The sequence below is a fragment of the Pinus tabuliformis genome, chromosome J (genome assembly GCF_031772625.1).
Source record: "Pinus tabuliformis cultivar Carrire ecotype Pingquan chromosome J, CPIR1, whole genome shotgun sequence".
Lineage (NCBI taxonomy): Eukaryota > Viridiplantae > Streptophyta > Pinopsida > Pinales > Pinaceae > Pinus > Pinus tabuliformis.
Window position 1 is genome coordinate 480,418,568 of NC_142295.1, and position 16,407 is coordinate 480,434,974.

Consider the following 16,407-nt stretch of genomic DNA (forward strand, 5'->3'; position numbering starts at 1 on the left):
GATAGTACATTTTCCCTTAACTCTAATCTCAACTGGGTATTTCTCTAATTTGACATGCATAAGTTAATTATAAGTGAATATTCAGTTTACTAGTTGATCACTACAATTAGCACCACACTCCACTGCAGGCAGCACCATACTACTAGACCTCCCACTAGTTCCTCCAACAGTTGGAACTAGTTTAACTGACTTTAACTGAGTTAGACTGAATTAATTAATTACAACTCAAAATAAACTCAATGAGGGCTCCTATAATGTAAGAGACACTCTACATGACTCTAGTTAGACCCTCAACTTGAATTAACTTAGCCAATTAAGTCAAATTAACTTAGTTAACTAATACAAGTTGTCATGAAATGTGGAATTACAATTTTATTCCTAATTTAATTCAAGGACAAAATTAAATTAGGATTTTCTTGTTGCATTTTCAACAGTTAGGTATGCATAAATAGCAAGAAACATATTTGAGCTATCATTCATCAAATGAAAAATGGGTTCACCAAGTGATTCATTATTCTCAAGTTCTTCGCACTACAAGTCGTTACTTTCTTGACTTTCCTCATTTATGTTAAAATCAACATCCAACGAAGGCTTGAAAATACACTTCCTAACAACACTACTCTTCCAAAGAGCATAATTTCCATCATATAACTCATAAGTTTCAAAACCGATGTGTTGGAAAGTTCCATCTTCCTAGTTCACATCCTCTTGTTGCCAATTGCGCACACAAGTAGAGGAAGGTGACCAATCACAATTGAAGTTGTCTCACTCTTCTTCATGTTGCACCTTATGAGACACCATATCGTTTCTAGATTAATGAACACATGCTTACTATTGTAAGAATCTCCCAACTCTAACTCGTATTCTACTTGGAAATTTCAAAATAATTCTCATGCACCTCCTTCAAAAAGGTTTTTATAATAGCCTCTAGTTGAAGATCAACAAAAGCCAAATGTCCACTACTTTTCCTCACAAAACTTTGATCAATGACATCTACATGATATCTTGGCTCAAGAAGACTTTTAGGATGAAGATAATCTTCAAAATTCATGAAAGCCCCCTATTTCATCAAGAGCTAATGGACTATCATGATGAAATTGTTTCCTTGTATATTCAATAGGTGAAAGGATCTTTTTAATAACTTATTTTGCATTTTTAACAACAATTTGGGTGTTGGTTTTATATCCTCTTCAAAAGTCCGTTGAGTTATAAGCCATTTTTCCCAATAGGAATCCATATGATTAGTAATAAACAATGTAACCTTGGATCCTCGCATTCCTTCACCTTCTTTGAGAGATTGTGTGGAAGAAATGGACATATCAACAGTGACCATGTCACTATCAAGTTTCAATGCATCGACACACATAACATCCAAATTAGAGGATATTTGTCTCCTAAAAATAGTGAAAATTGAGAATCATAAGCAGTGACATGATCAACATGGAAATAGTGTTAGAATATGTCGCCCTCTCCAAAATTTCAAATAAAACTTGAGAAATCATCTAGTGAATGTTGTTACACTTTCAAAACCATTATTCTTCAAAGAATTAAAATAAATTAAACATCAAAAGGGATCCTTTCCCTTTTCCCATTGACCCAAGAAAAGATTGTACTAGATAACAAATATTTGAATCTAACTCAATCACCCCCCAAAGACTCTGCAAAAATTAGCATAAAAACATGCCCATGTTTGAAAAGAACAGTGTCAATGAAATGTTGTGATATGTGCATCAGTGGTTCTTGATCCAACACCATTGAATTTTGAAAGATGTTTTAGATACCCATCAAGCAAAGGGTGAACGTTTTTGGGCAAGACTAATGTTCGGTACGGTCTTGCAACCATTGAATGATTGATATAACAATGTTGATTTTTGTCATGATGACAACTAATACAAAGGATGAATTGTAGTTTTCAGCATTGGGGGTAAGTTTAGCATAGAGCTTCAAGGCCAACAAATAGAGATACAACATCCTATCTTAAGCAAGATTTGGAAGATTATAAGTGGAGAGAGGAATGCAACTAAATGAAGAATATTCCCTAGATTTTACAATAAAACTATAGCACAAGATTTTCAATGTGTGATTCCACAATAATATATAAGAAAGCTTAGAAACCCAACCTAATAGATCATATCATCAAGGAGCTAGTTAATATAAAGATAGCTTGATCCAATTTTGTGACATGGATATGAAATCACTAGGTGAGATGTTCTTGCCTCAATAGCCATTACTTGCTCACCACAAGTAGCAAATACATAGAAGCAAAGGGAATGAGACTTTATTCCCTAGTGGAGTCATTAGTAACTTTCCATCGAACTAAAAATTCTTCAATAATGCAACATGTTGGGTAAAACAACTACTAGGTTAAAACCTTGTGAGAAAATAAACAATGGAGTCACCAATATTTGTCATTATATTCCCAAGTAGATCTCTATTCCCAAAAATGGCATCATCTCTTATGTTGTCTTGGAGGTTGTTCCCTCTCACATGAGGATTTAATGATAGGGAATAATTTGCAAAAGCACATTTTTGTGCCAATCTAGACCTTCAAGCCATCTCTTGAGCTAGAGCAAGGCTACCCTTGAATGTCCTAAACTTATTGTTTCCACCTATCACATGAAAACAACTTTGTCTATGAAGCTTAAACTAATTTTCATGGAAGGGCATAATGGTGCATGGTGTTTCCTCTACAATTCATAGATTATCAAGAAGCCAAACAACGGGGAAATTCAAAAGGTTTTAGTGATAAAAATGTTACTCTAAACCATGGGCACCATAATCTAGTTCTACTTGACAAGTAACTCAAATAAAATGAACAAATATGAACTTAAGAGGGGGTCAAACACTAGCTTCCTAAAACGTTCATCAAATAGAAAACCAAATGGGTGGGGCAAACATAGATCCATTGGTTCATTTAACCCCATGTCACTCATTGGAAAATGAATAAAGAAACACTAATAATTTGCTTGAATATATTATTCACCAATAGTAACAACCTTGGTCTTGGTTATAAAATAAATCCAACATTACATTTATACAACAGTAGAGCTAGGGATGGGAACTGTAAAATCTTTGTTCTAAACCAACCATTCATTTAAGACAACCAAGACACCATAGGAGACAATAAAATCTTACTATTGAGCCTACTTGTGTCCCATTGACAATGTATTACTTATATAATGTTTAAAAGGAAAAAATAATTTAAAAAGAAAGAATACACTTGCTTTTGTAAAAATAATGATATTCCATTTATATCTTTAGTTTTTAATATCCTTTTTACTCCATTTCACTTTATTTTTATCGTTAATTTGAAGCTTTAATTATTTATAAATGAGAAAAACTACAAACTTTTTTGTTATTGAAAAAATGAAAATGAAACTCAATAAAATTTTAAAAAACAAGACTTAGTAACTAAAAATATTCCTTATTTTTTTAATGCAGTTTCTTCCATTCAAATTCATAAATAACATTGTTTTTATGTTTTGTCCTTTGCCTTTTGTTGTAGCGTTATGTGACAAAAAGTGGGTTTGAACCCCAAACCTTTGTGCATTTATAAATTTAGATGACCTTTATAATGTATTATAAGTCTCCTTATAACAAACATTTTTTGATATGGCACTTTGAATTTCAAATCGAGCACTTTGTATATTAGACAATATGATATTTGTTTAGTGTCATGACAGAACCAACCACCACATACATGTGTTGTATGCATGGGAAGGGGGTGATGGCATATAACATGTTTTTTTTTTTTCAACAGCTCAACGCCCTTACCCTTACGTAAAATGTCATAAACCATGCCTTAATAATATAATATAAAATGTTATATTCCAACCAAGTACATCAATAAAATGGTGAAATAACCACCCACCCACATATTGTCGAGACTGCCCACTTAAAGTTACCCCATTGGATGAGTCATGAGATGGATTGATCAAGCATCCCCTCCACAATAGAGTGACAATTGACTTGACCACCATTGGCTGAAATCATGGATAAAGGAGAAGGCCTATTGGAATTCCCTTTTGGTGGTGGGGCCTCTTCTCATAAAAAAAATCCCAATTTTGTTTGAAGTTGTTGATTGACATAAGTGAGGTTGAGAAGGGTCAATCATTTGGCCCATTGTGCAACACATTTTTAAGGTAAATTTGACGAAATTGTCACTTTTTGCCCAATAAAATTTACTATTTACTCTATAAAATTTACTATTTACTCTGTAAAATTTACTATTTATTCCATTGCATAGAGGTGTTTCCTTTGCTGAGATCATGCCTATTAAGTTTGAAAACGTGCAAACCATGCATTGTGCAATTTGCCTAGGAGAAAAAAAAATTGTTATAGAATTCATTTTATCATTGTAAAGTAATGGTTGCTTTTATGTCATGAAAATTTAGATATAGTTTAGTTAAAAATAGACTTGGGTGATTTTTAGAAGGTTTCTCGAATAACAAAGTAGATTTGGAGAATTGTGTAGTGCAAGTTGAAGAGATACGTGCCATGGCAAAAAGTACAACTCCGGTGTTCTCTTACGGTGATGTTTCCCAACTTTTGAAAATTAAGACAGCTTATCTTTATGACCAAACCAACTTTTGAAAATTAAGACAGCTTATCTTTATGACCAAACTTTAAGAAGCTCATTTTAAATTTCATTAGACATTAACAAATGAGGAGTTAATGCAAATTCCACTCAAGGTGGGCTAGGGAAATAAAACCACATTTCATACTTCCACAACCTTGAATCGGAATTTGTCAATTCCTTCATGGTCAATGACCACAATAAACATGTTGGATCCACTTCCTATGTTCAAATATGTCATTTGGCCTATTCAAATAATAGCCCAAGGTAGACACCAAGGGCAATGAACTAGTTTTGTAGCAATGAGCCTTTCTAAGTAAGAAAAAGGATCTCACTACTATTCAAAACAAAGAAGGTTGTAGAGTATTAATAATTGACAACTTCACAATAATCATAAAATTCCTATATTATTGGACACTCCCATCAAATTTATCTCTGGCCAAAGTCTCTCAATTAGTTGATCTCCATAAGAGAGAAATTTAAGGCAATAGAATTCTACCATGCCCTCCGGTTGATCCCCATAGGAGAGAAATTTAACACAATAGAATTCTACCGTGCCCTCCATAACCTCGACTTGGAAGTGGATAAACAAACCAATGAAAAGGTCAATCTTGGTGAAGGATATATGATGCATAAAAGAGGGGATATTTCAACACTTGCTACATATACCCCACCATGAATGTCATGTCATTAAAAAGAGAGACCAACGATAGAACATGCATCCTAGCATGCTAATAGTGGAGAGGAAATTCAACATATGACATCATCTTGCCCCCTGCACTATGTACTTCACTCCTTTCAATGAAGTTATGAGCAATATGAAGGTGGAGACGATCCGTATGCGGTGAATTGTCAGGTTGGAGGGATTGGATTAATTCAGGACATGTCAAAGGCAAAAAGGTATTGTTTACCAATCGGGGAACAGTCTAAAAATTCATCCAACCCCATACAACTCAAATTGGGACATTCTCAATGATTATGTGCATTTGCCATTAATCCATTGCACACTATCTTTGCCACAATTATAGTATCCTCTACAATTTGAAGACCCTACAAAAAAGGTGAAGTAGTGCAAGAATGATGTGGTAAAAATAAATGGAGATGTTGAGTTGTGTAAGAAGGATGTGGTAAAAATAAATGAAGATGTAACCACTAAACCTTGCCTTCGCACTGTTGAAAAAAGAGGTTCAAGTGCTAATCGAAGGAAAATAATAAAGATTATGGATCAATATGCTATTGAACTAGGAAGCACATACTCAATTTGAGAGAGTGGGAAGCACTGTTGAAAAAAGGGTTCAAGTGCTAATCGAAGGAAAATAATAAAGATTATGGATCGATATGCTATTGAACTAGGAAGCACATACTCAATTTGAGAGAGTGGGAAGCAGATTCTCACGCCTTGATGACTATGTATAGGGAAGGCAATTGGCCATGGCTTCCACTATTGTGCCACTATAATCTTTCGTAAGGTGAATAGCATATCACCTCAACCTTCTTATGGCATTTCAACACCTAGTGTTTTGGACACTTCTGTCATGCAAAATGTTGAAGCCTCGTTGAACCACTTGGGCACTTCTACCACCATGGAAATGGAACATGAAGGCTCTATAGTACCAGGGTACTTGATTATTGACACCCAGTCTAGGCTCAATTAATCTTTTAATTTTTATTCCATGTTTTCAGAGCATGTATATGCGGTTCCATGTTCAGATGTTTTTGGACAAACTGATGTACTTATTGTTTCAGAGGGAAATCTTCAACGAAAACTTAAGGGTAAGGCCTCTGCCTCCCATTTAGCAAATCCTAGCTGCATGGTTTGGCCGCAGCCATTTTAATATAAATCTTAACCATCACCATGAAAAGAAATAACTATATGGTGCAACTCAAAACACTCTTTCAATGCTAAAGTGGAGGCTTCTTTTAAACCAATCCAATTTGAGATCATAATTTCAGGATGTCAAAATGTCTTAAGCTAGTTTGAAATGTCGTTTCACCATCAGTTGCAATTATTGTGAAAATACAATATTTCAATGCCAATGTGAAGCCTTTTCTAAACCCATTCCAGTGGGAGATCGTAATTTCAGGATGCAAAAAATGTTTGTGTATGAAACACTGCTTCATTACTAGTTGCAATTATAATGCAGATCAAAAGACTACTCTTTCAATACCGATGTAGAGCCTATTTTTTAAACGATGCTTCAAACAATCTATATTGAACCACTTCCCTTGCCACTGAACCATGACCCCATTGACCTGAAGCCTTTTTCATTAACTTTGACAATGTTGCAGCAAATCTTTCATAGCTCCAAAGGCTTTAACCTTTAACATGCACAACTATTTGCAAATTGTAAAACAACAAAGCTACTTGGCATTTACAAGGAAATTATGAATAATGCAGTCTTATTATTTTGTCCAAAATATGAAATTTGAATGATTTCCCTTTAAAGACAAGCCGTTCTACTTTGAATTATTTAATATATTATTTCTTAAACTAGACACCAAATAGCATAGCAGCAATGTCTCCCGGTGAAAGAAATTTCTTTCAGAATGAGAATAAAACAGGTCCATGGTAGACAGTAACTGAACATAAAATCATACATTGGTCACTTTCCTATATCATTTTTTCCAAGAATATTGTACACATTGACTCACTATTCAGTAATTATTGGTTCAAAAGATCAACAAGACACCATCAACATAAACATGCCACAAGAAAACTAAGATGGAAAAGACGGCATCTTGGTGGCTACTGGCCAATTAAGAAGAAAAAACTGAAAAAAGAAAATGAATTTTATCTATGCATTTCTTCTATCTAAATAACTTTCTTAGCATAACAGATACAAAAGAAATAGAACTAAAATAAGTTTTGTTGAAGTCTCTATATTCTACAACACTACAAAATCATTCCACCATACATAAATGATAAAACCAAACAACCACATAAGTTGTTTTTATTGAATCTCCATGTACTCTCGATAATTTTGGTTCTAGTCTGCCAAGGTTGCTTTTAGTTCTCCCGATTTATGCATTTCCAACACAATGTCACATCCACCAATCAACTCGCCTTTGTGATACAATTGAGGAAATGTCGGCCAATTGGAATAGGTCTTCAGGCCTTGCCGCACTTCCTCATCATTCAAAATGTCAAAAGACCCAAAGTTCAGACCCTCTTCCCTCAAAGCATTCACAACCTTTGAACTGAAGCCACAACGAGGGGCATCTGGTGTCCCTTTCATGAATAGCATAATAGTAGAAGAACTGACTAAACGTTTCAAACGATTCTCAAGAGATTCTTTGGGCATCGCCCCTTTCTCAGCCACAACTCTCTTCAGCTCTCCGCTCTTCTGCATCTCTATTATGATATCTGATCCCCCGATGAGCTCACCTTTTATGTACAACTGGGGATAGCTGGACCAATTAGAATATGTTTTTAGACCTTGGCGCACCTCTTCATCGTCCAGAATGTTGAAGCTACTGAATTCTAGCTCTTCCTCTTTAAGAATTTCAACAGATTTCCTACTAAAACCACAGCGTGGCTCTTCAGGAGTACCCTTCATAAACAACATAATAGGGCTGGAGTTAATGATGCTCTCTAGTCGAGATTTTAAGGATTCACTTATACCCATTGAATCTGCTACTATAGCTCCATTATCAGATGCTGGGAATTTGGCATCAGATTTTGATTCAGTTGCAGGTTTTTCCACAATCGATACAGCAGTTTTGACAGCATTGGGAAGCAAGCCATGTTGTTCAAACAGTGTCTTCAACTCACCGTTCTCATGCATTTCAAGGGTAATATCACAGCCTCCAAGCAGCTCACCCTTACAATACAGCTGGGGAAAGGTTGGCCAGTTAGAAAATACCTTCATTCCCTCACGCACTTCTTCATCGCTCAGAATATCAAAGCTGCCAAACTCCACACCCAACTCATTCAAAACGTCCAGAACTTTTCTGCTAAATCCACAACGTGGTTGATCTGGGGTGCCTTTCATAAACAAAAGGATGGGTTTGGAGTCCACAAGTTGCTGCAGTCTGCTCTTCAGCGCAGTATCTGATCTAGCAGTGATGCTACCAACCTGTGGAGACTTATTCAATTCCTTAACTGCCTCAATCACTGCAGGACCACCAGCCATGCCAAGGCTAGCAGGAGCAGCTGAGCTCACGTGGTCTAAGGAACCAGAAACCTTGGACACTTTGTTGGCTAATTCTGACGGATTTGCACCTTCCAATGTATCTACAACCTTCCCATCCTGCAGAAAATAGTATATATGAGGACACTTTAATTATAGCACACCCTGAGAACCGGAAAGCAATGTAATAATAACTAAACACTCGGTTGCTTCATACCAGAGGATAAATTAAAAGAACCATAAATTTTCTTGTTCATAGGTGTAGATGTCTCAGCAAACATTCATTATCATAAAAATACAGTCACAGTGCATATTAACAGTATCTGTATGTGGACCAAAAGTTCAGGATCCTAATACAGTCAAGTGTATATTAACAGTATCTGTATGTGGACCAAAAGTTCAACATCCTAAAGAGGTAGAAAAGAGAATGAAAAACATATAACATAAGTTCAACATCCTAAAGAGGTAGAAAAGAGAATGAAAAAACATATAACATACATATAGAAAACTGAAATTCTTGTCAATTGGGTATAGTTCAGGTGGAGTTCAAGTGGTTGAGAAGAGGACTGTTATACCCTCCACCTGGGTTCAAATCCCAAGTGTGACATGTTTGCTCTTCATGAGATATTGATATGAAGCTCAAATATGCACATATCTGAACTTTTAACCAAATAAACATTTTTATTTTAAATGGGAAAACAAAAGACAACCGGGCAATAGTAGTCTCTGAAATTTCCTCCACCGCAGGCTTCAGTTTGATACTTAAACAGGGTTTTGCGCAAGCATTTGTAGACATCTTGCTATTAAGCATACCACACCGGTTTCAGACTGACAAAATTATGCAGTTCTAAAGGCCATACTAAAATTCCAATTTAATAACAACCTAAATGATGAGGGGAAAAACAAACAAGAAGATCTTCGAACATTTTGCACCCAGGGTTCAGCTTGCAAGCAGGCGAAAGTGATAAAAAGCATTTTGCACATCCCAAGCATGGCATGAAATGATTACTAATCAAGTATCCACCCATCTATAATCTGTTATACCCTCCACCTGGGTTCAAATCCCAAGTGTGACATGTTTGCTCTTCATGAGATATTGATATGAAGCTCACATATGCACATATCTGAACTTTTAACCAAATAAACATTTTTATTTTAAATGGGAAAACAAAAGACAACCGGGCAATAGTAGTCTCTGAAATTTCCTCCACCGCAGGCTTCAGTTTGATAGTTAAACAGGGTTTTGCACAAGCATTTGTAGACATCTTGCTATTAAGCATACCACACCGGTTTCAGACTGACAAAATTATGCAGTCCTAAAGGCCATACTAAAATTCAAATTTAATAACAACCTAAATGATGAGGGGAAAAAACAAACGAGAAGATCTTCGAACAGTTTGCATCCATGGTTCAGCTTGCAAGCAGGCGAAAGTGATTACAAGCATTTTGCATATCCCAAGCATGGCATGAAATGATTACTAATCAAGTATCCACCCATCTATAATCTGTACCCACATAAGCTGCAAGGCATAGAGACTATATGTCTCTTTTGCAATCTAGGGTTTACCAATCGGCACACCGAGCAATGAATGTCATGAAACTGATCTAAGAGATATCCGATATTATGGGGGTTGGATTATTTCTGTAAGGAGTGAAACTCCAGCATAACTAATCTAGTCGCATCCTCAATAAAGAAATAAATAGAGATATCCGATATTATGGGGGTTGGATTATTTCTGTAAGGAGTGAAACTCCAGCATAACTAATCTAGTCGCATCCTCAATAAAGAAATAAATAGAATACATGTGTTCTTTTGCTACTCAAATACCTTAAAAAAGACGAAATATGGTACGGCCGATACTGAGAATGCCTCCGAAATCTCTGGTTGTTGTTCAGCTTCAACCTTCACAATCGACACATATTAAATCATAATAAATCATTATCATCCATTCATTGCCTGCACAGAATACAACCTCTAATAAAAGCCCTATCAATCAAAGCACAAAATTAAGGGAAGGAAGGAATGAAGGTCAAAGGAAAAGGATCAAAACCAACCCTAAGAAACTTAGCATGAGGGGTATCTGTGCAAAGATGGGAGAAAACTCGATCCATCTGCTTGGATGCCTCGCACCATTCTGCCCAAAAATGCAATATAACAGGCTGCCCTCCTTCCTTGAGTATCCCGTCAAACTCCTCTTTTGACTGCACGTCCTTCACAGTTGAAGCCATGTTGATATGCTCACTAAATCGCTTTTTAATGGCTTTATTGAACTTATTTCACTTACAGTGCAGCGGCTGCTGCAAGGAAAATAGGCTATTGCAATGAGTAAGTGATTTCAAGGGAGAGAAGGCCTTTGTTACATATACCCTTTGAAATCCTTCCTATTACACAGATACCCTGATTACGCAGCCAATAATACTCTAATCGTTTGAAAAAAAGGGAATCTATGTATTTCCTTCGCTTTCGCTGCTTAAATACCCACTTGCAAATTGAAAGGTCGAGCAAGCAAGGGACACATGCATTTGCCTCTCTGTGTGAGATATTTCAACCTTTATTTCCAAGATCTGTGTGAAATATTTCAACCTTTATTTCCAAGATCACAGAAGAGAGAGAATATGCAAAAAGTTTATGGTCCATGTCTTTTCCCACATCACGTTGAGCACAAAATATGCTCTGTGGGGCCGCTTCTTGGTTTGACCATGGATAGGATATGGAATAACATGTTTAAGTGTTGATCCCCTCTAGGATACCCTATGGCTGCAAGATTATGATTTATATGCTTGCAAGGTGTTCTGATCCTTATCATATCTTATCATATCTTATGTACTCTTTATATTGCCTCAATATAGTTCTATGAAGATTTTTCTCTCTGAAAAAAAAAAAAAAAAAATCATGCAAAGAGTTTAGATGCCAGGTAGAGTGCTCCATGGAAACCAGTAACAACCATAAATTTTATATGATAGAAATTAAAATTTATGTATAAAAAATTAAACTCATAAGGTTGAGTATCAAATTCAACTTAACTTCAAAATTATTTATTTTATAATAAAAAGTATTTATGTTTTTATTTTATTTTTTAAGTACTAAATTCAATTTTAGAATTAATTCTTGATTGTCATAATTATCTATGTTTTTTCTATATTTTTTCTATGAAACTATTCTTTCTGGGTTTTTTAACTCTTTCTTTTATTTTTTTCTTTTGAAATTATTCCTTCTAGATTCATATTTGGAGTCTAACGGAGGAATTGCCCGGACGGCTAAAAGTGGCTAGAATCCGGGTAAAAAAATTTCAAAAAATGTGGTAGAGGGAGTGCTTGAATTGTGTTTTTGATGATGGAAATGGATTCAGCACCATCAAAAACGTCTAGTACACCTAAAATTTTGAAGTTTAACAACTATAATTTGGATTTACAAAAATCCTTGTCGGAATTTCCATAACTTTCTGGGCAACTCCACTTTCTGGGCAACTCCTCCGCCTCGTTAGACTACGCGTTCATATTTTACCTACATGATATTTTTATGTATCACACCCAACCTTTTACTCTTCTTTTTATCCTCTTTCTTTTGAATGGATTCATATTTTACCTACATGATATTTTTATGCATCACACCCAACCTTGACTACCAAAAATATCTATGTTCTCTCTATCCTCTTTCCTTTGAAACTATTCCTTCTCCGTCTATATTTTACTCCTCCACTACCTCATATTTCTATGCATCACACCCAACCTTGAATTCCTCAATTTCAAAATTAGTTCTTGACTATAAAAAATATCCATGTTCTCTCTATCCCCTTTCCTTTGAAACCTTTCCTTCCCAATCCTTATTTCACTCCTTCCTTTGAAACCATTCCTTCTCAATCATTATTTTACTCCTCCACTACATGATATGTTTATGCATCATACCCAACCTTCATGGATAAAAGTAGAAGCCATAAGTTTCATAGAGCTAGATAGAAATAAAAAAATCATGTATAAAAACACCAAACCTAAAATGAAAATGTGATGCAGAGGGCCTATATCATTGTTCAACTTCAAAAGTAGTTCTTGACTATTGATATTCAACTTCAAAATTAGTTCTCGATTGGCAAAAATATCCATGTTCCCTCTATACCCTTTCCTTTGAAACCATTCCTTCTCCATCCTTATTTTACTCCTTCCTTTGAAACCATTCACTCTCAATCCTTATTTTACTCCTCCACTACATGATGTTTTTATGCGTCACACCCAACCTCGATTTCCTTAACCTCAAAATTAGTTTTGAATCCTTATTTTACGCCTTCCTTGAAACCATTCCTTCTCAATCTTTATTCTACTCCTCCACTACATGATATTTTTATGCATGGCACCCAACCTTCAAAGTAGAAGCCATAAGTATCATAAAACTAGACAGAAACAAAAAACCAAAAAAAAAAACCATGCATAAGAAAATCAAACCTAAATTTTAAATTTCAAGATGCAGAGGGCCTATATCAATGTTCAACTTCAAAACTAATTCTTGACTATCGATATTCAAATTCAAAATCTATTGTTGATTGTCAAAAATATTCATGTTCAAGCCATAAGTTTCATAGAGCTAAACAAAAATATAAATCCATGTATTAAAAAACCAAACCTAAAGTTAAAATGTCATGATGCAGAGGGTTTGTATTAATATTCAACTTCAAAATTAATTCTTGACTATCAACATTCAACTTCAAAATTGGTTCTTGATTTCAAAATTAATTCTTGACTATCACTGTCCAACTTCAAAATTAGTTCTTGATTGTCAAAAATATTCATGTTCCCTCTATCCCCTTTACTTTTAAACCATTCCTTTTCAATCATTATTTTACTCCTTCCTTTGAAACCATTCATTCTCAATCCTTATTTTACTCCTCCACTGCATGATATTTGTATGCATCACACCCAACCTTGATTTCCTCGACTTCAAAATTAGTTCTTGGCTATCAAATGTATTCATGTTCCCTATATTCCTTTTCCTTTGAAACCATTCCTTCTCAATCCTTATTTTACTCCACTACATGATAGTTGTATGCATCACACCCAACTTTGATTTCCTCTCCTTAACCATTTATTGACCTAGTTCCATTGATATTATATCCAAAATAATACATGATATTTTTATGCATCACACCCAACCTTGACTTCCTCTCCTTGAGACTCCTTAAGAAATTTAAATCCACTTATTAACTTAGTTTCATTAGTATCATATCTAAAATAATGAGTGGTTGTTAATGGATCTTAGTTGGTAAGTATTTGGGCCTTAAATAGTAAGTATAGTGGAGATGTTTCATGTTTCATCAAAGTTTAATCAAATCCCTTAGAGACTTATTTGGTTATTTTAGGTTCTCTAACTTGTGCAATTATGCCATTTTATGTGGTTGAGATCAAATCCCTTAGAGACTTATTTGGTTATTTTAGGTTCTTCGACTTGTGCAATTATGTCATTTTATGTGGTTGAGATGGGTGCAATAGTATCTTCTATCAAATTTAACAAAAAACGATGTGGTTCAACCCAGAGCTTCACGTAGGAAATCTAATGTTGAAAAGTTTATTAATGAAAATTGATATATTAAGTTGAATATTAGAGTATAGAAACAACAAAAGCTTTTGTTTTAGGGGTTACAAAATACCCTTATTTGGAAAATTGTTTATATGTGAAGGGGGTCTCTTAAGACAACCTCATCTATCCCTTACTCTTACTCCTATTAATGAAAATTAAAAGTTTAATTATCCTTAAAAAATGAATATTCTTTGTTTAGAATGTTTACGAGATTTTTCCTTGGGGCACTCAAAAGGAACACAAATCTTGGAAAATTAGATATTATGTTTCTTTAGGACACCAAACTTAACCCTCAAAACATGGAAAACAAAATGCCTCTAGTCCTTAATCCCCCATATATATTATAGTTGTAATTAATTATGTTAATGATGCATGCACGGGCAAGTAAATGTAAATGGTTTAATGACCCATAACAATTGTAATTATATTTTAATGACAATTAATGAAGTGGTTGAGCATTGATACAAACAATGAGAAGCCATGAGAGGGAGGGATGCCATCAAAAGGGGTTTAGGAAATTAATCCTTTCCAATAAAATATTTGGCCAAGCCAAATATTCATAAGATCTAGAGTGTCAAGCTTTCTCAAGAAAATATCTAATGGGAAGGAGGTGATGGTAATTTCTATATTTATGGAAGTAGTTGAGTTGTACCTAAACTATCTTATCCAAGGTATGATTAGAGTATCATTTAAACACTTTTGGAGTCTAACCAAAAGCTTTTGATTTGATCATGATGGGAAGATTTGACAAGAAATACATCAAAGAAAAAAACCCATGTAGGAAGGCAAGGGGAGATAGAGAGAAGCATGTGCAAGGGAATGAAAGAAGCACTCATGCGAGTACAAGAGGAACAAACAAGTGAGAAAAAAAGAAGACACAAGCACTTCTGGGGTGCAAGAGAAGAGTAGAGAGACAAGCATACATACAAAGAGACAGAAAAAGTTTCCCTATGGGTGCTTGTTGTGTGGACTATTGAGAAACCACCCAAAGCATTTGGGAAAGCTCTAGGCATAGTGAGATTTTAAGAGAACTAATGAGCTTGATTTAACGAAGGAGCATGGCCTTCATGACTTTACTCTATAATGTTGAGTGAGAGCTCCCTCATGGTTTCTTGGTCTGGATCTAGGGTGGCCAACTACAAGAAAGACTATAATGTAGTTATGCCTATGGTGTGGTGGAATATGGATCACCCTTCATCGGTTGCAGGTATGATTTGATCTTGATCAGATAAGTGCCCTTGTGGAATCCCAATTTGTAATGTAAATCATGTTCTTTCCTAAGATAGTTCTTTCTAACAAGCTACTATGTGCCCCAAATGGAGATTGTATGCAAAAGTTTTTCACCCAAGAAGTTGATGTACCAACTCACGACCTTGGGGTTTGCAAACCTTTTGGCAATTTGTCTTCTAGGTTTAGGGTGTTGGACCTCTATAGTTATTTCTTTATGTTAAAGGGCCATTGTTTGGTCTCTTATAATAGATTTTGCTAATGTGTGTAACAACCATCTCTTTATCTTCAAAGATAGTTACCACTAGTCTAGCTAGTTTGTGTTCTACAATATTATATTATTTTATTAATAGAAGATGGGTTTTCACTATATTACCATGATTTCTATTATATTTCTTTATGTGTGTGTTTCATTTACTTTCTTGCCTTCCATTTCTTTCCTTTTACAACCTAAATTAGTAGTATTGTTATAACTCAAAATGTCACCCCCTTGGGTTTATTAGGGAAGAACACCACACTGCAAACTAGAATGTAGAAATTGGCCCATGGAAGCTTCATAAAAACTAATGTTTTACACCTTCAATGCTCCCCAAACACTAGTAGACAATCATTTATTTTTTACTCTAGAAAATCATTTCTCTCTCTTTATTAATATGTTTGAGTTTAGTTTATCATGTTAATGCTAACGAGTGTTGTAGGAAAATGGATTTGGTGAATTATTGTTTGTGTGTAAATAATTGTTGCAGGGAGCTCAGGATTAAGGGTATCTAAGAATCTCTCTAGCTGGCAACATTAAACATATTCCTATTAATAAATTGTGCACTATAATTCTCCTTCTCGCTCATTCATTTCTTTGTGTGTGTGTGATAGTGGGAAAATAGATTGAGGAACCTACTCTCCGTGACAAG

At 35.0% G+C, this 16,407-nt stretch overlaps 1 protein-coding gene across 1 annotated transcript; it reads right to left on the reverse strand.

Moving 5' to 3' along the window:
- Positions 1-7,348: 7,348 nt before the first annotated feature.
- On the reverse strand, positions 7,349-11,311 carry LOC149227898 (monothiol glutaredoxin-S17-like). The gene is made up of 3 exons (XM_089377950.1): positions 10,762-11,311; positions 10,535-10,609; positions 7,349-8,826 (listed from the first exon to the last, which is right to left on the reverse strand). Exons 1-3 carry the CDS (start codon positions 10,933-10,935, stop codon positions 7,564-7,566), a joined length of 1,512 nt encoding a protein of 503 aa, XP_089234076.1. The 5' UTR covers positions 10,936-11,311; the 3' UTR covers positions 7,349-7,563.
- Positions 11,312-16,407: the final 5,096 nt, after the last annotated feature.

Bases quoted from the DNA above. Each gene is read 5' to 3' on its own strand.
- LOC149227898 (XM_089377950.1), bottom strand. From the start codon at position 10,935: ATGGCTTCAACTGTGAAGGACGTGCAGTCAAAAGAGGAGTTTGACGGG. The intron at 10,610-10,761 runs GTTGGTTTTGAT...TCGATTGTGAAG, and splicing joins CTCATGCTAAGTTTCTTAGG to GTTGAAGCTGAACAACAACC. The intron at 8,827-10,534 runs GTATTTGAGTAG...TATTTTCTGCAG, and splicing joins CATATTTCGTCTTTTTTAAG to GATGGGAAGGTTGTAGATAC.